General features: G+C 36.6%; 1 protein-coding gene across 3 annotated transcripts in view; it reads right to left on the bottom strand.

The window, feature by feature from the left end:
- The window catches only part of HTT (huntingtin), a 209914-nt gene that overhangs the window by 179726 nt on the left and 4614 nt on the right, over positions 1–25574 (bottom strand). For all 3 annotated transcript variants that reach the window (XM_020992153.2, XM_078148998.1, XM_078148997.1), the window contains exons 2-5: positions 14209–14292; positions 7169–7289; positions 6039–6098; positions 5333–5412 (exon numbers count right to left, since the gene is read on the bottom strand). In XM_020992153.2, coding sequence (XP_020847812.1) covers positions 5333–5412; positions 6039–6098; positions 7169–7289; positions 14209–14292 — 345 coding nt within the window. The remainder of the gene's footprint in view (positions 1–5332; positions 5413–6038; positions 6099–7168; positions 7290–14208; positions 14293–25574) is intronic.

Here is a 25574-nt window from a genome sequence, read left to right on the forward strand (position 1 = left end):
AGTGCTATTCTCCAGATTGGAGAAGGACAAATTTCTCACTTTACACAAGTCAGTAGAATAAGCAAATTATAGGCCAGTTGTTAACCTAACCCCAATTCTTCCTGAGAGGTTACTGAACATCTAGAAACAGATGTAGTGACTACAAAGAGACAGCAGGGCTGTATCAGAAACAGGGAACTTTCCTTTCCTGACCAAATTAAACAGGGAACACAAAGATGCTACGGATGGAATTTGCGTAGATTTTAGCAAAACACTTTCCAAAGTCTCAGGAAAACATGAAGCAATATTGACTAGACAACACTGGCATGTTGTAGACAACACAGTTACATTGATTTAGAATTGCCCGAAAAGCCAGAACTCAATGGTTAATGATTCATTTTCCAGTGAAGTGCTCCACAGATCTTTGCTTGACCTTACATTGCTTCATATTTTTATCAATGACTTCTATAAAGGCATACAAGATATGTCTATGAAAACTGAACATGATACAAATCAAAGGGGGAAAACTACTGGTACCCAAAAATATCTCAACAAGCTCAAAGTTAGACCAAATCTAATGAGATGAAATTTAATAAGGATAAATGTAATATTTTACAATTGAGTTCAAAAAGTTAACTCCATGGTCTCCACCACCAGAGAGAAAACTGACAGATTCAGAGTATGGACTAAAGTATATTTTCTCCCTTTATTCTTGTTGCTTTTTGTTTTAAGAAACATGGCTAATGCAGAAAAGTTTTGAATAATTTCATATGTATAATAGGTATCTTATTTCCTGCCTCCTCAAAAGGTGGGGGAGGGGTTAGAAAAAGGAGAGAATTTGGAACTAAAAATGAAAATAATTTTTTAATTGACTGAAGAAGTACAAGATAACAGAATCCTGGCTACAGAGTTTGAAGATACAGATGTTTTCTTGTACTACAAATTCAGTATGAGTCAACAGTGTGATATGACAGGCCCTCAAAATCTCATTCAATCTTAGAATACATTAAGAAACATACAGCTTCCAGAAACAAGGAGACAATCCTACTACTATACTCTGGAATGACCAGATAACATCTGTTCTGGGTGCTACATTGTAAGAACACTGATAAGTGGAAGAATGTCCAGAGCAGAACAATCAGGATGGCTAAGGATCTCAAGTTCATACCATACAAGTATCAGTTAAAAGAAACAGAGAAAGTTAACCATTAGAAGAAAAGATTTAGTGTGCACACAGGCACACATCTGAAAGACTGTTGTATGGAAAATGGATAAGATTTATTCTGCCTGACCCCAGAGGGAAAAACCAAGACATGGGTTAGAAATTGCAGAGAGATAAATTTAAGTTTGATATAAAGAAAAACATCCTAACAATCAGTTACCCAAAATTAGAATGAACTGCCTCTGGGGGCTGTGGGGTGCCCCTCTTTGAAGGTTTTTACACACAGGCTGGTTGCATGTGTTGTAAAAGAGATTCTTTTTCAGATACACATTACTCAAATGGGCTTCAACGTCCCTTTCTTTTCTGAGATTTTACGATTCTCTAACATTATTAACTGAATAGTACTGAATATGTTAGAAGAGACTAATCCAAAGAGGCAAACACAAACAAAAAAGAAGAAACTAAAGTTAAAGCTGGATTAAAGCATAACACACTGTCCTACTTTCATGTTAGTACAGAAAAAGCATAAAAGTTCAGATTCTGTAAAAAGCTTTTATCTAGCTATCGGTAGTAGTAGAAGCAGAAGCAATTGCAGCAACAGTAGCAGCAGCAGAAGCTTATATTTATAGAGTAGCTGGCATTTATATTGGTTTCTTCAATTTACAAAACACTTCACACACTATCATATTTGAGCCTCACAACAATCTAGTAAAACAGAGATTATTATCCCCATTTTATAGACATAGAAACTAAGGCTTAGAAAAGTATTACAGGTGGCAGAGTAAGAGCTAACTTGAGGTCAAGAATGAAACCAGGCCAAAATCCCACCCCAAACACTTAGTTAGGCAAGGTATTAACCTCATACTGTTTCATTTAAAGTCAGAATAAAATACTGCATTATTTCCCTCACAAAGTTGTAAGGAATATGCTTTACAAACCACAAAGCACTATCAAGGTGAGTTATTATTTTAAGTCACAAAATATTTGACCTACATCTCATATTATCTCATTTAACCTTTACAACAACTCTGAGAGGTAAGCAGTGTAAATGTTATTATCTCCATTTAACAGATTTTTTTAAATGACACTTAGAGAAATTAAGTAATTTGCTGAGGATCACAAAGCTAATCAATAGTCTTCTGACTCCTAGTTGAGGGCTCTTTCCACTATATCTGTTGTCATGAAACAAGTTAGAAGACATCGTATTTTTTAAAAGGAACAAAATAATTAGGAAATATAATTATCACTACTTCAAAAGGCAATTGGAAAATGTAAAGAAAAAAAAGGTTGCTCTTTGCCAAGAAAAAGCTAAAAGATCCACAAAAATATTTACACACAGACCTTGCAAAGACTCAATTTAAACTTGTAAAGAGGTAGAGAAATGAAGATCAAGAGATATCTAAATCATAAAATTTAATCTTTTTTTAAAAGGGCCATTATAAATTTCTCAGAACACAAGGTCTTCAGGGAAGATTAAGACATTCCCCTATTTATGTATAACACTTTTAACTTTCCAAGTATACTGCTCCTTCATCACAACTTCCCCAGTCATTCAATCATTCCACAAGCATTCATTAAGCACCTTCTAAATAGGACAGGCCCTGGAGATTCCAAGACAAAAATAGCAAAGCTCCTGCCCTCAAGGAGCTGACATTCCACTGAGGGAAAGATGAATAAAGATAAGTAAATACAAAGTATTTTCAGCAGCAGGGTACAGGAAGCTTGTACAAAAGAAGAGTTGAGAAATGGAATGTCTTATTCTAAAAGCAACAAGTAGGTCAGTTTGGCTGAAATGTAAAGTATGTGATGGAGAGCAATGGACAGTAAACTTGGAAAGGTAGGAAAGACAGATTAGAAGGGCTTTACATGCCAAAGAGAGACATTTGTATTGTATCCTGGAGGCAACAAGAAGCCACTGGAGAGCTTCTAGAGCAGAGGAATGCTATCGATCATTAGACACATGCTTCCTTCTGATCTCTTCTGTGCATTTTAAAAAATGCTTTCATGACTCACTCTTCTACCATTTATTCTTTTTTTGGCATTATGATCACTTACCTCCTCTCCCCAAAAATTTTAAAAAACTGTCCCTTGTGACAAATAAGAGTCAAATAAAACAAATCTATGCATTAGCCATGTCCACAAGTGAATACGTCATTCTGTGTTTCCCATCTATTCCTCTGGTATAGGTAACAGGCTTCAACAACAGGACCTCTGGTGTCATGGCTGGTCACTGTAACCAAAAACCTCCACTACCCAATACTGAGCACCCTCTTATCCTGGGTTTTCATGACCCTGCTCCCTCCTGGCTCTCCTCCTGCCTGACAACTCCTTGTCAGTCCAAAGCTCTGTCTTGAGTCCTCTTCTCTTTTCTCCCTTTATTCTCTCATTTCATCAGTACCCATGGGATCAGTTACTGTCTTTTAGGCCACTAACTCTTTCTCTCCAGTCCTGGTCTTTCTCCTAAGTTCCAGTATTGCATTACCAACTGCCTCCTGGACATTTTAAACAGCTTCAAAGTATCTCAAACTCAAAGTAACCAAAATCTTTCCCCAAAGAAAACGATCCCTCTTCTGAATTTTTCTCTCACTATTGAGGTTACAGCAATTCTTCTAGCCATTCAGGTTAAAAACCTGAGTGTCATACTTAACTCCTCACTCTCATTCACCCCTTATATCTAATTAGTCGCCAAATCTTGTCACTTCTACTGCAACATCTCTTGCAGATACATCCCTCTATGAACTCCCATGGCCATCAGCTTAGTTCAAGCCCTCATCATCTCTCACCTGGATTACAGGAATAGGTTCTTAATTGGTCTACCTTCTTCAATCAAGTCTCTTCCCACTCTACAAAACAGATGTGATTTTCCTAAAGTTTACACTCTAGGATCAAATAAATATTAACTATTCTGTTTGGCATTTAAAGGTCTTCACAACCTGATGCCTCCCTACCTTCTTAGTCCTCTTATGTATCATTTCCCTGCATGTACTCTTCAATTCAACCACACTGGCCTAGTTGCTGTTCCTTACACAAGCCAATCCATCTTCCATCTTCATCCCTTTACACAATGGCTGCTGCCCCACTCTCATCTCTGAAATCCACTCAATCCTCACCTCTGATTCTTAGAAACCCTACTTTCCTTCATGACTCAACTGAAGCACCACTTTCTACACAAAGCCTTTGGAATTCACACTAGCAGCGAAGGGAACTGCCTCCTGAAGTCACCTTATCATCATTTTGTATCTATCATGGATATGCTGTCGTATACATGTTGACTCCAGTTAGAATGCAAGTTCCTGGCGGGCCGCTACTCTTTTACTGTGGGATTTGCATTCCCAGTGCTTACTGTAGTATCTGGGATACAGGAGGCACATAACTATTTGTTGACTCATTTTTGGCATTCTTCCAGGAATTCTGTCAATACACCTACTGGGTTTTCTTATCTATTCTAAATATTTGGTTGCCCTTGAAAAACAGACATAGCATTTTCAACATGTATTTTTTTTCTTTTTAGACTACTGTATGTTTTCCTGGAGAGAGGTGATGTGGCATATTAAAGAGAGGGCTAGCATGGGAGTCAGGAAGACCTGGGTTCAAGTCCTGACTTTCATACATAATAGCTTTGTGACCAATATTAAGTAATTAAGCCCTAAATACCTCAGACTGCTCTTGAAGACTATGAGTTAAAGACAAGCTGCTGATCTACTATAATGTACATGAAGGGATCTTCCCACACTGATGAAATCTTAAAAAGTCTAAGCCAAAAAATACACAAGTAAAAACATTCTCTTAGAGATACTATATGTTTATGATTCCAAGTGTTCTAAGGGACAATGGAAAGAAGTAGAATTAAAGTAATTGAGTTGTGCAATACTACTAGTTATGGTCTGCATAACAGAAAAGACATAAAAGATATTAACAAGGACATGTACGACTAGAAAAGGTGAGCAATTCATGCAGTGGAAATAAATGACAACAAGACATGAACAAGCTGACAGCACCATCAGTACCCACAAAATGTTACAAGTATTTCTTACAAAGACATGGACAAGAATTACATCAGATGAGAAGGTATGGATAGTTTGAGATCACTAGTGGAGGCAAGAGCCACATACAAATAAATACTGATAAATGTACTACTTTGATACATAAACCAAAATAAATTAAATTGAACACTAAAGTAAAACAGCTTACCTGCATTTCTGAGGTCGAACCAGATGGGCAAGTTCAGCAAACCTCCAAAGAGCAGCTCTCAGACTTCGAGAAGCACCATTCTAAGAAATTAAACAAGTAATAGGTTATATATTAGTGATAACATACTCTCTGGCACTGAAAGGACTTTATACAAGTAAGGATATATTACTGACAAGTTACTGCATATGGTATCTATTTAACTGCAAAAAGACCATATAAATATGCTGGGTCTGAAATTTATATATTGTTTTATGGTCTAATCTAATACTTTTAAAGTTATTTGAGTCTCTCACATCAACCCTGTGAGGTACAGCAAATATTATCAAACTTATTTTACAAGTAAAGGAACAAAATAAGGTCAGGTGACTTACCCAAAGTGAACAGAACTAATTAGAGATAGAGGGGAGATATACATATTCAGGTCTTCTGATTCTAAATCCAATACTCTTTCTACTATATAACTGCTAACAATAATTACTACAAGAATTTCTAACCTCTCAAACTAAATATATATTTTAATTTCTAATTTCTAGCTTTTCTTTTTGGTCAAAGCAATATAGTAAAAATTTATTTCATGCAAATGATACTCTTCTTTTAAAAAATGTTTAGATAAATTATATATCCAGGTAAATAGTTCTGTATACAAGTCCATATTTTTGTAAGCATTCTTGATTTCGACCTCTCCAAGAAGAAAACACAGCCTTACCTTTTTTATTTCCTTATAAAGCTCTAACTGTAACCTGGGAAGATTGGATTCCATCAAAGCCTAAAAAAAAAAAAAAAGAATAGTTTAACTACATACAGAAGATGTGCTTTACTAATAGCCCTGGAGAACACAACAAAAAAGGCAGTTAAAAGGTTTAATTTTTTTCATGAAAGAAGCATCTGACACAAATAACAACAAATAGATAAAGACTAATTTGGAAAAAATAAGAGGAAATGGGTAATTATTTGCCAAACTATAACAAAATCATCCATGTAAGTAAAATATGAAAGAAAAAAAGAACCTTCTTTTTTTGTTAGTTAAACCAGATATACTTCATGTCATTCTCATATGAAATGTATATTGCAAAAGCTTCAGTTACAAAACATAATTGGGAATTGGGTAGTAATGGCAGAGGCTGGGATGTCTCAATCTTCCCATTCAAATGCAGCTTCCAAAAAATCACAAAGGTACAGAACATGATGCTTGTCCTGAAAAGCAATTAGTCTTAACTGGGAATTTCAAATTATGTCTACAAAATTGTCTAACATTAGCAAAAACATACCAATTTGCTCATAATTCTCTCTGAACCTTTATGTCATCATAAATATATTTAAAAACTAATTCATAAGAAGAGTTAACTTAAAATCAATAGTTATGGACCTCACTGAAATCTTCTAGTCTTTTGCAGAAATTTAAGGACAAATTGTTCCCATCAAGAGCAAATTGGTAGCAGCAGACAAAATGAGGAAGTTCAAAACAAAGAAATGAGGTCTATTAAATAATTACATAATAATATCAGTTCCATATGAACAACATTATACTTACATCTAGGTCAATCAATCTAAAAATGCAACAACAAAAAAATACAATAACATTCATCTGGAGTAACATTAGGTGAACTATGCCTCAATGAGACAAATCATCCTTTCCAAAAGTGTTATGGAATGTGAATTATCACCCAACAATTCACTATGCCTACAACACCCTGACAAATGGTATCAACATGGCACATCCAAGCAAACAAAATCAATGAAAAGATTAGAAAGTCTCATTTGCATATTCATAAGAATTCTTTATTATGTGGTTTTCAAGAACACAAAAAACATGAACACATCACAAAGAGTTCTTACTTTTATAACTTTATTGAGACATTCATCAGCTACCATTCTGACATCCGATTCTGCATCATCACTGCACAGAAGAAAGAGTTCCATTGCAATGCCTAAAAGTTTCTGAAATTCTGGAGAATTTCTAAATAAAAGAAGAAACAGTTATTATATAAGTCACACTGATTAAAAAAAAATCAGTGGCTAAAGAGATGACGTCATAAACTTCAAACTTAAATGTTCAATGTTTTCCTCATAACAGGCTCGTTTAATTTTTATTTATAATATTCCTAAAAAGTCGGAAAATCAGAATTTCCCAACTTGATCTTTCTTATACCTTGCTTTAATTTTAGTGCATACTTAGTAAGACTATGAGCAAGAGCTACCTGTGAATTACTGCTTCGAATTCAATTAAGAAAGGGACACGTGGTATAGCTAGGTGGTGCAGCGAATAGAGACTTCTGGCCTTAGAGTCAGGAGGACCTGAGTTCAAATCCAGCCTCAGACACCTAATACTTGCCCAGTATTAAGTCACTTAACCCCGATCACCTCACCAAAAAGCAAAGGAAAAAAAAAAGAAAGGGGCACTGTTATTGTCTCACAAAATTGGTAACTGATTTAAATCTGAAAATTTTATTTCACTATATAATTGGATAAACCTAACTGGCTGCCCTAAAACCATTTCGTAAAAGTGTAGAAGAGGGTTCTTCACATGTCAAGTGAAAATAACAACTTTATGTTGATGACCAAAATCAAATTATTTCATGATGGCTGCCTCAAATTCTAAACACTCTCAGGGAAAGGAAGAACTATTTTCCCATGAGTCTGAGTAGTGACAACAGCTCAATCACTCCCCTACCAAAAATACCAAAAGAAGCTATAATAATTTCTTTAAGTGGGGGGAAGGGAAGAAAAGTATAATTCCAAAATCTTTTTCCAGAATAGCTGGAATAATTCACAGCTCTATCAGCATTCATTGGTGTGCCTATCTCATCACAGTTTTCCCACATATTCATCTTTGTTAATCTGATGGATAAATAAAATGTAACCTCAAATGTTTTACTTTGCACTTTTCTTACTATTAGTGATTTGGAGCATTCTTTCATGGGGTTGTTGAAAGCTTAGATTTCTTTTTTTTAAAATATTGCCAAATTCATATCTTAACTACTTTATATTTGTTTTTATTTATTCTCTTTACACCTATCCTGCACACACTCATGTCCTTGTTGTCTCCCTCATCAGAGTATAAACTCCTTGCTAGTAGAGACTGCTTCATTTCTTGCAGCTGTACCTCTAGTACTGTCTTATCACAATGCCCAGCACCTAGTAGGAATTTAATAAATACTACGTGATTGATTTGGGAATGATTTCTGTTCTTACATGTTTATATAACTTCTCTATTTATCTTTGGATATCAAACCACTGCAAGAGATATTCGCAGAAAAGATTTTTCTCCTCAATTAACTGCTTTTCTCCTAATTCTAGGTAAATTCATTTCGCACAACAAAAAATGAACTACACTTACCTTTTAACCTGGCAACAGCATTATTAAGTATAAAACCCAAGGAAGTAAAAGATAGAGAGAAAAATCTCTATATATAGATAGATGGATAGATAGATAGATAGATATAGATATAGATATCTATATATATCTATATCTATATATGTACATGTGTATATGTATACACATACACACACATATGTGTGTATAACCAAACGTATACAGAAACATATATAACAAAATAATTTTGTAGAAGCCAAGAACTAGAAAAAGAGTGGGTATTTAATGACTGGGCAATAGCTGAATAAATTGTGGCATATTAATGTAATGAAATATAATTGGATCATAAGAAATAACAAATATGAAGAATTTACAGAATCTGACACATTAAAACCTACCCTAAATTTATTCTGTAAGAAAGGACCTTGAGCCACAAAACTTGATAAGTCTTAATTTATATACAATTCTAATAGCATTATTTGGCTTCATAGACACAAAAGGTTGGATGGTCATTCAGTCCAACCTTTTCATTTTTCAGATAAGAAAATTAAAATCCAGAAAGAGAAAGTGATCAGAAAAGGTATAGAAAGCCCCTATGAGTCTAGAAGAGGATTAATGATCATCAAAGATCACTTATTAAAGACACCTATGTGTCAGGCCATAGGCTTACACCAGCTGTGGAGAACATGAGACCTCAAGGCCCTCTAGGTCCTCCAGTGTGGCCCTTTAACTGAATCTAAACTTCACAGAATAGATCCCCTTAATGAAAGGATTTATTCTGTAAAACTTGGACTCAATCAAAAGGCCGCACCCAAGGACCTAGAATAGAAGGCCATATGTGGCCCACAGCCTACAGGTTCTCCACCCCTGACTTACCCTCTACCGACTCTGGTCCTATCCAACTCTAAGTTTCTTTGCTTTTTGGCCAGAGGAGACTAACAGAGATAGGGCCTGGAAGGGCTGGTACACTGACAGCAGAAATTTCCACTCACAATCATGACAGAAAACAACATAGCACTATGACCAAGTATGACAACCCGTGGTCATAGTGGCCCTAAGCCTTCATGAAAAGGTTAAAACCATGCTAAGCAACATTTTGTTCAAGAAGGAAAGTGAGAATAAAAGACATAAAGTTTTCGATAAGAATTGGTAAAAAAAAAATGTAAGTAGAGACGCACTTAAAGAAGTTTCAATTATATGCAAAATTTACTTAAAGAAAACTCTGTAGATGATAATAAAATGAGATATTAGCATATGTAATTAAAAGGGGGAGGAAAGGGCTCTTTTTGGTCTTGGAATTTGTCTCATCAATGTGTCATCTTTAAGAAGGGCTTTTCTGAAACCTGGAAAGATTTGCATGAACTAATGCTAAGTGAGAAGAACCAGGAGAACATTGTACACAGCAACAGCAATGTTGTGTGACGACTGACTTTAATGTTAGACCTAGCTCTTCTGAACAATGCAATGATCTAAGACAATTCCAAAAGACTCATAATGGAAAATGCTATCCACATCCAGAGAAAGAACTATGGAGTCTGAATGCAGATCAAAGCATACTATTTTCTCTGTTTTATGTTTTTTTCTTTCTCATGGTTTTTCCCTTTTGTTCTGATTCTTCTTTCACAACATAACTAATGTGAAAATGTTTAATATAATTGTACATGTATAGTCCATATCAGATTGTATATCATCTTGGAGAGAAGAGGAAGGAGGGAAAATTTAGAACTCAAAATCTTATAAAAGTGAGTGTTGAAAACTAAAAATAAATAACTAAGTTGTTTTGGGGGGAAAAAAACCACCAAAGACAAAAAAGAAGTTTTTCTTTAACCTTTAATCCATAAGCAACTGAAAATCAAATATGATGCTATAATGGTGACTACTACATATAAACTTTACTATGATATTAATGATAGGACAGTGAAATTTAAAAAAAAAACACTGGACTTGGAACCAGAAGACTTGAGTTCAAGATCTTGTGTCATCAGCAAACTTCACTGAGTTTCAATTTCCTCATCTTCAAAATCTGATTAATAACACTTGCATTATTTGCCTAACAGACTTATTAAAGAATTACAAGGAAATATATGAAAAACTGTCAAGTGATACATATGTAAGTTGTTATTACAATAAAAATTTAAATTTCAGTTTATTCTCACAATATGCCTATGAATGGAATAGAACTTTGAAGACTAACACTTTATTATCACAGAATAAAAGATGCAAGCATGGTATCAGGTAGTACATAAAGGCCTTGAGTCAGGAAGATCTAGGCCCAAGCCCTGCTTCTGACATAGGAGCCTGTGATCCAGGCCGTTTTCTAAAACCACAGGGTACTAATGTACACATGAGTGAAGATGGTTTGCACAGCAGGAGCTCACCACAAAGATGGAACCACAGGCCTCTGGACTGAAGAAGAAAAAAAAATTGGAAACAATCTACCTATCTGGAACAAACATAATCCAAAAAAAAAAAAATACCTAGAGAAAAGTCTTGGCACACTCTTCTACTTTGGAACTTTTTTTTTTTTTAGGCAACTGGGGTTAAGTGACTTGCCCAGGGTCACACAGATAATAAGTGTTAAGTGTTTGATCTGAGTCCCGATTTGAACTCAGGTCCTCCTGACTTCAGGGCCGGTGCTCTATCCACTGCACCACCTAGCTGTCCCTACTTTGGAACTTTTAAAAGATAATTTGGCTCTTGTCCTATGAACTAATGTCTTTGATAAATTTCTACAATTATCTCTTATTTAAAAGAATTACAGCACCTAGTGCCTATGGATAACTGGTCAATCTAGAATCCTCAAGCTTTAATGAGAGTCTGCTAAATCCTCCAGGGTTGGCGCTAAAGTAGGCTATTATGTTTCAATACACTCTTTTTTTTAAAAATTAATTTATTTCGATTTATCAACAATCACTTCCATAAGCTTTTGAGTTTTAAATTTTTCTCCCCCTCTCTCCCCAAGACGGCACACAATCTGATACAGGCTATATGTATATATATATACACACATTCCTATTAAACATATTTTCACATTAGTCATGTTGTAAGAAAAAATTAGAACCAACAGGAGGAACCATCAGAAAGAGGAAACAAAACAAAACAAAAAAACGGGAGAAAAAAAATAGCAGATAGTATGCTTTGATCTACACTTAAACTCCATAGTGCTTTCTTTGGATGTGGATAGCATTTCATGAGACCTTTGGAGATGTCTTAGATCCTTGCATTGCTGAGAAGGGCTAAGTCTATCAATGTCAGTCATCGCACAACGTGGCTGTTACTGTGTACAATGTTCTCCTGATTCTGCTCACTTCACTCAGCATCAGATCATATAAGTCTTTCCAGGTTTTTCTGAAGTCTACTTGCTCATCATTTCTTATAGCACAATAGTATTCCATTATATTCACATACTACAACTTGTTCGGTATTCCCCAAATGATGGGCATATCCTCAATTTCCAATTCTTTGCCACCACAAAAAGAGTACTATAAATATTTTTGTACATGTGAGTCCTTTTCCAATTTGTATGATCTCTTTGGGATACAGCCCTAGAAGCTGGGTCAAAGGGTATGCACATTTTTATAGCCCTTTGGGCATAGTTCCAAATTACTCTCCGGAATGGTTGGATCATTTCACAGCTCCACCAACAATGCATTACTGTTCCAATTTTCCCACATCTTCTCCAACATTTATCATTTTCCTGTTTTGTCATGTTAGCTAATCTGATAGGTGTGATGTGGTACCTCAGAGTTGTTTTGATTTGCATTTCTCTAATCAATCAATGCACTCTTTAATGGCTCCAGTTAGAGGTATTCTACATTAGAAATAATAATTGGGGGCAGTTAGGTGGTGCAGTAGATGAAGCACCAGCCCTGGAGTCAGAAGAATCTGAGTTCAAATCTAGCCTCAGACACATAACACTCACTAGCTGTGTGACTCTGGGCAAGTCACTTACCCCCCATTGCCTCACAAATGATGATGATGATGATGATGATGATAATAATAATAATAATAATAATAATAATAATAACTGAAACTTAAGCAAAACTCTAAGCTTGCAAACTCTTCCTATATATTAAACACTTTGAGCCTCACAACAACTCCAAGGCAGGCAGTATAAGCATTATTATTCCCATTTTACAGAAGACAAACTAGGCCTCAGAGAAGTCAAAGGTGATTCAAACACGGTCACACAACTAGAGTCCATGAATGAATCTCAACCTCCATCTTCCTGATTTTACACCTAACACATTCTCCAATATGCCAAATTGACTCCATAGAAACAGGGGAGACAGAAATACCCAATAAACCAAACCCTCCAAACAGCCAAGACTGGGAAAGAATAGTTTTTAGGATGACTCTATTAATTCTGTCAAATCAAGGGGAAATAATTGTTAAAAAGAGACCATTAGGGCCCACAAGTCAATGTACTTACATACAAATACCTCTTCATACCCTAAACCTGGAGGATCTATAAAAACGACTCCAAAAAGTAAACCTAGAACTCAAAAGTTCAAGGATCCAAATATCCTGTAGTTTCTTGCAAATTTGGCGAGAGATAACTACAACAAATTACCAAATATTTTCAATGTTCTACAACTCTAGATATATATATATATATATACACACAGATATATATATATATATCTGTGTGTATATGTACATATGTTTTTTACACATATATGTATATAGAATTCTTCTGCAAGGACAAGGGTTACACAAGCCTCTTTGTTAATGGTTCTATAAACTGTACCTACACTTAGTGTAATAACCAAAGATATCAAATCTGAAATTTTTTATCAGATGGAAATGCAATCCACAAATTGAACTTAAGGTATAACTTAATATTCTTTTAGTAATGTATCCAAATCTAAGTCAGAAAGTCATCCCCTTTTCAGTCACCCTAGAACAGATATGAAATGCTAAATGTAGCTAAATCAAAACAGACCTCATTACTGTATTTATGTAGCAAAGTAGTGTGATACCACATTTAAATATGTAGGAGGGGAAATTAGGTATTACAACAATAAGACACAAAATATCTACTAAGCATCTAAATTTACTGCATAAAGAATCTGATGGGACTTGTCCAGGTTGCTAAGTTCCATCAAGGCAGAATATGGTTCCCCAACTCCAAAAAGTAAGAATAAATGACAACTCTGCATATAGAAGATAATTTTATTTCACAGTAGAGTCATATGTACTATTTAATGTTATCCTCACAATATTCTTATGCTAGGAAGAGATACAGGTATCTACAACCCCCTTCATTACATGAAAGCAATTTGAAATAAAGCAAATTTAAGTCAGATAATATAACTGAATACCACAAGAGTGAAATGATTATAACTATTTAGTATAAAATGACAAAAAGGAAATAGTAACAAAAGTCTTACCTGTGAATATAAGTTGTATTATTCTGAATGCCAAAAATGTTTTAAATGAGTTTGCCTCCTGATGATAAATTAATTCATTTTAAATGGAAGCTCTTGAAGATTTTAGTTCTTTGGGAGAAATAAGACATTTTTAGAATATAAAAGATTAAAAATGTATTGTTTTTAATTACCTGAGAGACTGAGCCACTATGTTTTCACATATTGTCAGGCAATGATTAACCCGGTCTTTCTTAGTAGTTGAAAGTTCTTTCTTTCTAAAAAAAAAAAAATCAAAAAACATTGTGTTAGTCACACTTTTTATTTCTAAATGCAATTTGTTATTTAAAATTCATTGAACCCATACTACTTCCAAGGCTCTGTGCTAAGTGCTTCAAGGGGATGACTGACATACAGTCACTCAACAAGAATTTAATGAAGCATTTACTATGGACTAGGCACTGCGATGAGTGATAAAGATACAAAAAAAGGCAAAAACAGTCCCTGCCTTCAAACTCACATTATAATGGGGGAGATAATATACAAATAACTATGCAAATAACTGTACATACAAAATATATATCATGTCAATGTAAGGTAATTTCAGAGGGGGGAAGGAAGGATAGGAAAGGCATCCTACAGAAGATGAGATTTGAGTAAGTACTGAAGGAAGCCAAGGAAGCTAGTTAGTGGAAATGAAGAGGTAAGGCACTCCAAGCTTTGGGGACAGCTGGTAAAAAGTCCGGGAGAGATGGAGAGTCACATGTAAAGAACAGCAAACAGGTCAATGTAGCTGAATCATGTAGAAGACAGCAAAGCATAAGAAAACTTAAAAGGTAGGAAGAGTCCAGGTTGTAAAGCTGTAAATGCCAAACTTTTATATTTGATTCTGGAGATAACAGAAGTTCACTAAGTAGAGGGTGAGATGGCCAAACCTGTGTATTAGACAAATCACTGTCACAGATGATTGTAGTAGGGAAAGACTTGAGGCAGGAAGACCAATTAGAAGACTACTGAAGTAGTTCAGGCAAGAAGTGATAAGGACCCATAGTTGGAAGGATTGACCGAGTATATAAGAGAAGATGTGAATGCAGAACCAAGATCTGACAAGTTGATTCCATGGGGTGAGGGCAAGTGAGAAGTCAAGGATGAGGCCAATGCTGTGAGCCTGGAAAAATGGTGATGCTCTCAATAGTAATAAGGAAGTTAAGAAGAAGGGAAGGTTTACCAGGCATGGTAGTGTACACTGTAAGCCTAGGTACCGAGAAAGCTGAGGTCAGTGGATCTGGAACTCTGGAGTTCTAAGCTGTAGTTGGCTAAGCCAATGCCACCAACTTCCCTAAAGGATAACAAACCAGCCCAAGTCAGAAATGGAGCAGGACCAAGTTCCTATGATGATCAGTAGTAAGACAGAACCTGTAAGTAGTTCCTGTGTTTACAGCCTGGGCTTTAAAGATCTAGACTTCAGAAAAAATTAAAGCTAGAAGTTAGTGGAGTGAGGGTAGAAAATTAATAATGAGTTCCATTTTGGACATGGGCATGAGATGACCACAAGTCATCCAGTTCTATTTGTCCAAAAGGCAACTGATGATGCAGGACTGGAGTTCAGGAGAGAAGCTAGGACTCTATAGATATGGGCATCATCTGTATAGAGATGATAAGTGGACCCTAGAGGAGCTGATAAGATCATAAAGCTAGATGGGAAAAGAGAATGCCCAACAGAATTTTGTATTTGCTCCTGGGAGGCAATAGAGAGCTACCAGAGTTTATCGGGAAGAGGGTGCTTTAGAAAAATCATTTAAGTGACAATGGATTAGTGCAGATTGATGGTACTTAAATATGTGAAAGCAGATGAGATTGCCAAGTGAAGTAATACAGAATATTACTTACCCTAAGACTGGGCTATGACAAGGTCTGATCAACACTGGATAAGGGAGCAAAGAATTTAAGTGCGGAGAACACTACAGAGTTTAAGTGATTTACCAAGGAGTCAATACAGAAAAAAGGGAGGGAGTATAGACTAGGTGAGGTTGATAGCCTGAGAGAGGACTAAGGGATGGATGGATGGATGGATGGATGGATGGATGGATGGATGGACGGAGGTGACGGTGAGGATAAAGAACAGTTAGGGGTTTAAGGCTTAGGAAAAGTTAAAATGATAAAAGATTATGATCAGATAATGGAATTTTGGAGCTCACGATCATGGAAGTAGCATACTTGTAGGTGATGGCAAGTTCAAGGGTATGAGCATCTCTGTGTGTAGCTAAAGTAGAATGAAGATAGGTCATAGGAACTAAGTAGACTGAGGAACTGGGAAGTAAAGGTAGTTGAGAGGACATAAATTTGTATGTTGAAGAGTCATAATATGAAGGCAGAAGTTGAGGTGGAATAACTGTCAGCCAGGCACTGAACTCACTGAGGAAAGAAGGAGAATGTTCTATAGGTGGATAAATAACAGCCACGACCCTTAACCGCCTTCCCTGTCAGTCTTCATTAGTAGGCCAGATATTTAGTAAAACTGCATGCTGCATAATTAGTTTAAAAAGAGATATACAATGAGATATCCATTTTCAGATGTGGCCAATGTTGATATTTGTTATATGTGTATACACACATATGTACATACCTGTATATATAAACAATATATACATTAAACAATACACAAAATTAAACACACAAAAGCATGCCATCATAGGTCATCAATGGTGGTTGTCTCTCACAGCAAAGAAAAGGAGGTTTAACTCAGAGGAATGGGACTGTACAAAATTTCTGATTTATTATGAAAAGAACCATTGACATTTGGATAATAGATGCCAGATAATAAGGAGTTAAGATTTCTTATTCAGAAAGACAAGAATCTTGAGGCAACTTTTATTTCTATACTACTCATATGACAGTTGGGCATTTAAAGTTTTTCAACCATCAAGTCATATTTGTAAAATTTCATAGAATGAAAAATTGCAGAGCTGGAGGAGTTAGGTCATCCAGCTCAACTTGCAACTGAAATATGAATCGACTCAATTAAAAAACCTAACAAGTGGTCATCTAGCCTCTAGCTTGAAAATCTTCAGGAAATTAGAAGTCACTATGTTTTCAGATAGCACATTCTACTACTAGATGGCTAAAATAATTAGAAAATGTTTCCTTATTTTGAGGCAAAATCTGACTCCAGCATCTTTCACTTACCTTCCGTCCTCTGGGGCCATGAAGAAAAAATCTAATGCCTCTTTAAATATATGAAGATAGCAATACTACCCCTTAGTCTTCTTTTCTCCAGATTTTAAGATTTTCTCACCACCCTGGCTGCACTATTCTGGACATATTCCAACTTGTCAATTTCTTTTCCTAAAATGTATCACCCAGAAACGGACAAAATACTTCAGATGTGAAGCCAGAAAAAGAATAGTATGACTCACATTACTTTTATTCAAGTGACTGGAATCCTTTCCATCTATCAATTAATGTAGCAAAAACATAGTATACTAAAGCCCAAATTTAAAAACCAACAATAGTTTCACCATTCTACTACCAATTCAACAAAGCTAGTGATTTCTACTTTAAAATATGCATTAAAAAAATCAAACATTACTCCCATTCCTAGAATGCTCAATAATTTTAATCAAAAGCTAAATTTGAACATACATCCATTTTTTATCTTGAAATTGATGGCCACTGCTTAAAACATTTCTCTTAATTCTCTATCAATCTTTTCCCCGATTCCTCAGTTGTTTGAGAGGATAGCTACCACTATAAATGACACTGTGATCATCAGAATCAGGAAGTTTTTAGCAGATAACTCCAATGTAAACAGATGATTTTAGCAATGTCCTTCATCCTGACACAACAGAGCTTAATTTCAAAACTGAAATTCAATAAAAAAAATGGTCAAGTTGTACAAGACAGGTCTCAATGTAATCTCTACCTTTGCATTAAAAGCCAGGTTTTGGCATGATTTATGATTCCCTCAACTATTCAAAGAAAAATGAAAGAAAGCACAAATTTGCAAAGCATGTACTGTATTAAGAGAAAAAGATATCAGGAAAAAGTGAAAAGAACTTAAGAACAGAATGAAGAAAGTCAAAGGTACTGCATATGTTGGTGCTGACAAAAAAGGAGGATTAAAGAGGATTACAAAAAACTTTTTAAAAAGTATATTGCTGCCTCAGACCAAACATTTGACACTTCCTAGCTGTGTGACCCTGGGCAAATCACTTAACTCCAATCGCCAAAAAAAAAAGCACTCTGTTGATCTACTAAACTGTAAGCACTGGAGGACAGGAACAGTGTCTTATTTATATATGTTACTAAATCTCCAAATGCCTAGCAAAATAATAGAAGCTTAACAAATGCAGCCTTTCTGGTCAAACAAAATGAGGTGCGGCAGGGGGCAGGGGCAGCTAGGTGGCGCAGTAGCTCAGGAGGACGTGAGTTCAAATTCAGCTTCAGACATGTAACACTTACTAGCTGTGTGACTCTGGGCAAGTCACTGAACCCCAACTGCATCACCAAAAAAAAAAAAATGAGGGGCAGCAGAGTAGCTGAATGGCTCCAGACTCAGAGCCAAAACACCTGGGTTCAAGTCTCACCTCAGACATATACTGGCTGTGTAATCCTAGGCAAGTCATACCCTCTCAATGCCCCCCTACAAAATAAAGATGTCTTAAATAAAACTGCTAAAATGAGACATACTGTTAGGAATAAGAACACGATAAACAAAAGAGAAAGCATTATTCTATCCTGTACAAAGCCACGGAGTACTAACATCTGGAGTATATAATATGCCATTCTAGTTGTCCAATTTCAAACAAAGCTGAAGAAGATATAAGTAAAGATACAAGTAAAAAAATCATACAAGGGTCTTCATGATGGAAAATAAAAAACAAAGAGACAGATACACTCAATGTGTAAAATTGAGCCCTTATCTCCAAAGTCATTTTTATTCAATGGCATTGAACTTTAATTTAGCATAAAAAAGTTTTAAAAACAGAAGAGTAAGGAGAAAGTCTCTAACATTTGAATCACAGGATGTGCTGGAGTTAAAAACCTGGATTACTTGAGGCAACAAATGAAAACCCTCCCAATCACTTGACTGGAATTAGAAGAAATACTTTTCTGATAAAGAGGCATCCTGGATGAACTGGGACTTTTTCAGAAAATAAGTTTCATTAGAAGTTAATCCTTTATATAGGTTAAATCTACCAGTCCCAATGGTTCTGAAGAAGTTTATTATCAACAAAATAAGCTATTCGTAGTTATGCATCACAAGTACACAGAGTAAAAACTATCAGGAAAACATATTGCAAAATTCAAACATGATTCAATCCCCTTAGTTAAATTCTTCTTTCTACTCAGAGTCTTACTTAGCTACAAATTACAAATATCTTTAAAGGTAGAAGCTCAATACCACCCATAACAGTAGGACCAAGCAGATAAAAGAAACCTGAAATGAATTTATTGTACAGCAGAATTTCAACTGTCATACCAAAACTATTATTAGGAAGCAGAGCAGATTGTATTATTTGTAGTATAATTAGCATTTCTTAATTTCTCTCCTGAATAAGATATCCATCTGTCTTAACTGGCCAAACGCTTTTGAGTGATTACAGATCTCTTTTAATAGGATGTTTGGCAGTGGGTAGGTGATACAATCAGCACAATATAATCCAGAAAGATCGAAAGGGCCTGGCTATGAACAGGGAATCTCTCTGCCATTTGAACTTTGTACTTGACACCCTCCACGATAGTTGCAAACATCATTAGTGAGCATAAATCCCTTCTGTTTTATGCTCACTTGACATAATCTGTTGTGTCCTTCAACGAATCTTCCATGTTTTTGACGTGTGCATGGAAGATTCCTTATTAGAGGAAAATCTTTTTCTCTACTGAATAAAATGCTTTTTAATAAATAATCACAAACCACAAGCACAATGAGATCCTATGTCTTCTACACCTTTCATTTAATCACATTATTGGAAAGAACAGATTTGCTATAAGTGTTGTTGTTGTCCAGTTGTTAAAGCCACAGTCCAGGTCCTTGTGACCCCTTTGGGGTTTTCTTGGCAAAGATACTGAAGTGATTTTCCATTCCTTCTCCAGCTCATTTTACAGATAAGGAAACTAAGACAAATAGGGGTTAAATGACTTGCCCAGGGTCACACAGCAAGTGTCTAAAGCAACAACACCAGATTTTAACTCAGGTCTTCCTGACTCCAGGCTCAGCATTCTATCCATTGTGCCACCTAGCTGCCTTATTTTGTTCTGTCATGTCTGACTCTGTCAACCTATTTGGGGTTTTCTTGACAAAGATACTGGAGCAGTTTGCCATTTCCTTCTCCTGCTCATTTTATACATGAGGAAACTGAGGCAAACAGGATTAAGTGATCTGCCCAAGGTCACATAGCTAGTAAGTGTCTGAGACCAGACTAGAACTGAGGATAATGAGTCTTCCTGACTCCAGGTCAGGTGCTCTATCCACTGCACCACCTATTTGCAAAAGCCTGGCTATATCTTTTTCATATCTTCATCAAAGATGGATGCTCCTAATGCTTATGTACATTCTTCTCATAAAGATTCTATACAGATGAGGAAGTAGGAATAGATGTCAGTAATTACTGGTATCTTGATTCCCTCTTTCCAATATTAATAATACTCAAAATTGTTTCCAAGTGTTTAGTATTCTCCCCTCTTTCGGTGATCTTTATTATCAGTCCCTCACCACTTTCAAAATTATGTGTCCCTCCCCACCTCTCAGCAGCATAAACTTCCTCTGTGTATGCTTGGTCCAGTAAAACTACTCTTTCCATCTTTGCTTTTTTTAGTGTCACTTCTACTTCCTCGTGTGACTCTGATATCAGAGACCTGTCACTGACAGAGAAAAACAGTTCATTATAGAAATCCATTTTTCATCTGTTTCTAGTCTCCCTTCCAGTTTTATCCCTAAATGTTCCTAAGATAATCCATCTTTAATGGGTTTTTCACCAATCTCTCTATAAACCTGTTCTTCCCTCCACCATTTCCTGCTGTTTCGAGGCAGTATCACTCATGGTCTTTCCCCATCCTTCTCTCAGAGTTTACAAAAAAATTTACATTCTAAACCAGTGTTGCCTTTGGCTGACACATTTTTTAATTTGACAAGGAGCTAAAGTATTTGCTGATATTCAAACACCTGAACTAAAACACTGAACGTGGGTCTAGCATTGCTGATCCATAGATCAAAAGAAAGGACTAGCCCATAAAACAGACGCTTTCTACAAGGGCCTTGATGAATTTTATTTCCAAAGACAGACTTTCAAGTGGAACATTAACACCAAAAAAACTGAGATCAGTTTGTGACTCATAATGAATACGTGGTACAGGTGAGGTGGTCGTGGTCTAATGAAAAGCACGAAGAACCATAAGTCAAGAGACCGGAGTTAATTTCCCAGTTAGACCACTAACTAGCTGCCTGACCCCTGCACATCACTTTACCTCTCAGGATCTTAGTCTCCTCATGTGTAAAATGAGGGAGTTGAACTAGATAATATCTATGGTCCCTGCTGGATAAAAAAATTTGAGGATTCCAAACTTTTTGAACACAGATGGAAACTTCTGTGCCCGTTCTATTGATGAATGTCTGTGTTTTCTAACAGCTAAAAACACTGAACAAATACACTGTAATACTTGTTAATTTTGTTTCAGTTCCTGGAACTAATATGCAATACCACTTGGACATGCTGAGTCTTTAAGACATGTACTAACATTCCACAAAAATATTTTTACCTGTTCTAAAAAAATTTTAATCTATTTTGGAAAGCTAGCCTTAAAGCAACCTCTTATACTGTATCTAAAGGTTAAAAAAAATCCAAGTTGTGTCAAATTGGCAGGGGAAAAAGAGAGATGTCCTTTTTTAGGTTAGGTTTTAAAATCAGAAAAACATTAGATCCGGACAACTAATGAATATACTGTATGTGAGGCTTTCTGGTCCATACTAGATTATTTTGCACTAGGTAAAAAACATATTTAACTACTTTACTTCCTTTAAGGACAAAAGAATAAAGTTTAGAGATGGGTTGAGCAGCTAAATTATCCAAACTGCAAAGGCACACCAAATTTCCTTAAAATCCTCTTCTCCCAAGGTTTTCCAAACATTCTTCTTAGCATTAAGCTGGAAAAATTCTAATTTGGGTATAAGTCTTACTACAGGGGAAAAAAAATCAACATATCTTACTAAAACAAAAATGTCTGTCTTCACTGAAACTCTTACATAGAACTAAAGATACAATCGCCTTTTGAATATCAAAAACAAAAGTACATAATCAAAAGAGACTTAATGGTTACAGGATGAAGAGTCAATTCCGCAATTCAAAATGCATATATTAGGCATCCACTTAATACAATATACTTGGAAGGTCTTTGAAGTGCTTTGTTTTTGTTTTTGGTTTGGTTTGGGCTTTGGGGGTTTGGGGGGGGGGGGCAACTGGAATTAAGTGCCCAGGGTCACACAGCTAGTAACTGTCTAAGGTTAAATTTGAACTCAGGTGCTCCTGACTCCAGGGCAAGTGCTCTATCCACTGGGCCATACAGCTGCCATGCTCTGCCTGGCCTCCTCCCTACACCCAAGTGCTTCTTTCTAAGGACTGTCATTACATGGCTGTTTGGCCACACCATGTTCAAAACTAAATCGCTCATGAAATACAAGTTGAAAAGAAAAAGATCCTATATTAAAATATACATCACTCGTCTGAATATAGGCCATAATTTCCCCAAATCTGGCTCGTAAAATACCTGAGAGCAACCTATAACCACCTTCTTCTTAGGACTATAGCCTGAGCCCACTCTTCTCCCCAGAAGCAGCAGTAGCAACAGTTTCTCCATTTTCCAACATCTCTCTTCTCCATGCACCACCAAGACATAGGAAAGCATATGAAAAGAAGGGGAGTCTGCCTTCCTGGAGTTTGTTCAGACTCTGCTTTCCACTTGGAACATTCAAAATATGTTCTCCACTAACATGACTCCCAACAGACCAGTCATAAAATAGAAAAATAGACACGGCATATTTCAGTCAAATGAGATTTCCAAGTTTTTCAATTTAGTTATGGGAGTAAGAAAGGAGGGGAGGGCAAGTAAATATGCCTTATTTGCATCAGCCTCTTCCTCAACTTAAAATCATGGGATCACAGATGTAGGGCAGGAAGAGAGGGCCTTTAAAGGTCATCTAAGTCCAGTAGTTTTTCAACCTTTCTTAATCATGCATTCCCTTCAGTAAAATATTTTTGAGCATATACCCCCAAATGACTTATTCATAAGTTATATACACATACTACAGAACCAATGCTTTTGTAAATTATAAAACTTAGACACAAAATAGAAATTTAAAGAGGATGGGATAAAGATGAAATAATATTTTCTTCTACAGTCAGCAGAGAGCCACTAGAGTTTCTTAAGTAGGAAAGTAACAAGATCAGTTAATCACCTCGGCAGCTATGCAGAGAATGGATCAGAATGGGGAGAGGTTTGAAATAGGAAAACCAAATAGAAAGTCATTGGCAGTCCTGGCAAGAATAAGGGCCTGAACCAGGGTAGTGATCATTTCTGTAAAGAAAAGGGGAGGGATATGAGAGATGTACAGGTAGAAAAACAGTATGTGGCAGATGACTGAATATATGAGTGAGAGTTAAGGAGCTGAGGATAACAACAAACTTGTCAACTTGGCTGACTTCTAAAAGCATGGTGGTACCTTCAACAGTAGTAGAGGAATTCAGAAAAGCAGTGGATTTAGGGGGAAAAAAAATAATAAAGATCTTCCCATACATGCCTGCTAACAGAGCCAGCCAACGAGCACAGAGCCACCAGAAAGTGCTTGCTTTCCAGCTGCCTGGGGAACTGGGTGTAAATATGATGTGGGGAGGAAGGAAAGTAATTTTCCCAAAGGCCCTTGAACAGCCAATGAAGTAGGTTAATGAGGGTCAAAGGGAGCCAGAGTCAATGGAAAGAGGCTGATAATTTTCACAGTAGTAGGAGGGAGCAGAGTGGAGTAATGTCAGGGGGTACCAGGTAAGAAGGAAGGTATGATTGTACTGGAGATTATAGGAGACTCACCTTCCCACCCTCCAAATGGGTGATCCTGAAGCCCATGAGTCTTCCATTTTGGAGACCACCCTCACTATCTATAGGACACTGGGCAGATCATTTAACCTCTTTGAGTCCCAATTTCTTAACCTGTAAAAATGGGGATAATACCACATGGACATTGTGGGGAAGGGAGTCAAATATAAAGTGCTTTGCATACTTTAACATGCTATATAAACGCTGTTATCCTTATGAAAATGATTTGATGGATGAGGAAACTTAGGTTCAGAAGGTTAGAGAACTACATCAAGTTCATATTAGTACTAAGGGGCAAAGCCAGATTTTGAACCCAGGCCTTCTCTTCTGCAAACCTAACATTCCATCCACTAAATGCTTATTTCAATACTTCACAAGTATTTTAAACCATCTGAGTAGTCTTTCCACTAATACAGAGTGAAAATTCTATTAGCCTTAGTCCTCATTTCATGCTTTGTTGTAGCACCAAAAAAATGTATCAAAAGGTTGCAGGCCAACCAGTTGATGAGAGGCTTCTCTGAACTTAGCTAAACACAGCTACCAAAATCATCTTCGTAAGTCACAGGTCTGACTGACCATGTCACTACTATGCTCAAAAGATCTTCAGTAAGGGCAGCTACGTGGCGAAGTGGATAGAGCACTGGCCCCGGAGTCAGGAGGACCTGACTTCAAATCCAGCCTCAGGCACTTGACACTTACTAGCTGTGGGACCCTAGGCAAGGCATTGAACCCCACTGCCTAGCCCCCCCCCAAAAAGGGGGGAGATCTTCAGTAGCCCTATACTGCCTTGTGGACAAAATAACCCCTTAGCCTAGCCTAGGAGTGGGGAAACTACATCCTCAAGGTTACATGTGGCCCTCTAGGTCCTCAAGTGTGGTCCTCCGACTGAATCCAAACCTCACAGAACAAATACGCTTAATAAAAGGATCTGTTCTGTAAAACTTGGACTCAGTCAAAAAGCCATACCCAAGGACCTAGAAAGCCACAGGTTCCCCACCCCTGGCCTAGCCTTCAAGTTCCTTAAAAATCTGGCTCCAGCCTATCTTTCTAAACTTGTCTCTATCTCAAATTATGTTCCACCTATAGCATAGCAAGGTACTAAGTTCAAAGCTGAAATTCAAAAACTAAAACTAAATCCTGACCTCAATGAATTTATAGTTCATACACATTACTCCTCATCACACAGGCTTTCTAACACCCTCCTTTCCAGCCACACTGGCCTACTAATGACTTTCTAAACTCACAATGCTATCTCTTGCCTCTAAACATTTGCACACCCTCCTCAACCTCTTCACACACACACACACACACACACACACACACACACACACACACACGAAGCTTTCATTGGTCCTTTCAATTGTTGATGCTCATTTGCTGCTCAGCTGTTTTAATGGTTTCCGACTCCATGTGACCCCTTTTGGAATGGCTTGCCATTTCCTTCTCCAGCTCATTTTACAGATGAGGAAACTGAGGC

Source organism: Phascolarctos cinereus, unplaced genomic scaffold (genome assembly GCF_003287225.1).
Source record: "Phascolarctos cinereus isolate Bilbo 61053 unplaced genomic scaffold, phaCin_HiC Scaffold_9;HRSCAF=440, whole genome shotgun sequence".
In the NCBI taxonomy this organism is placed as follows: Eukaryota; Metazoa; Chordata; class Mammalia; order Diprotodontia; family Phascolarctidae; genus Phascolarctos; species Phascolarctos cinereus.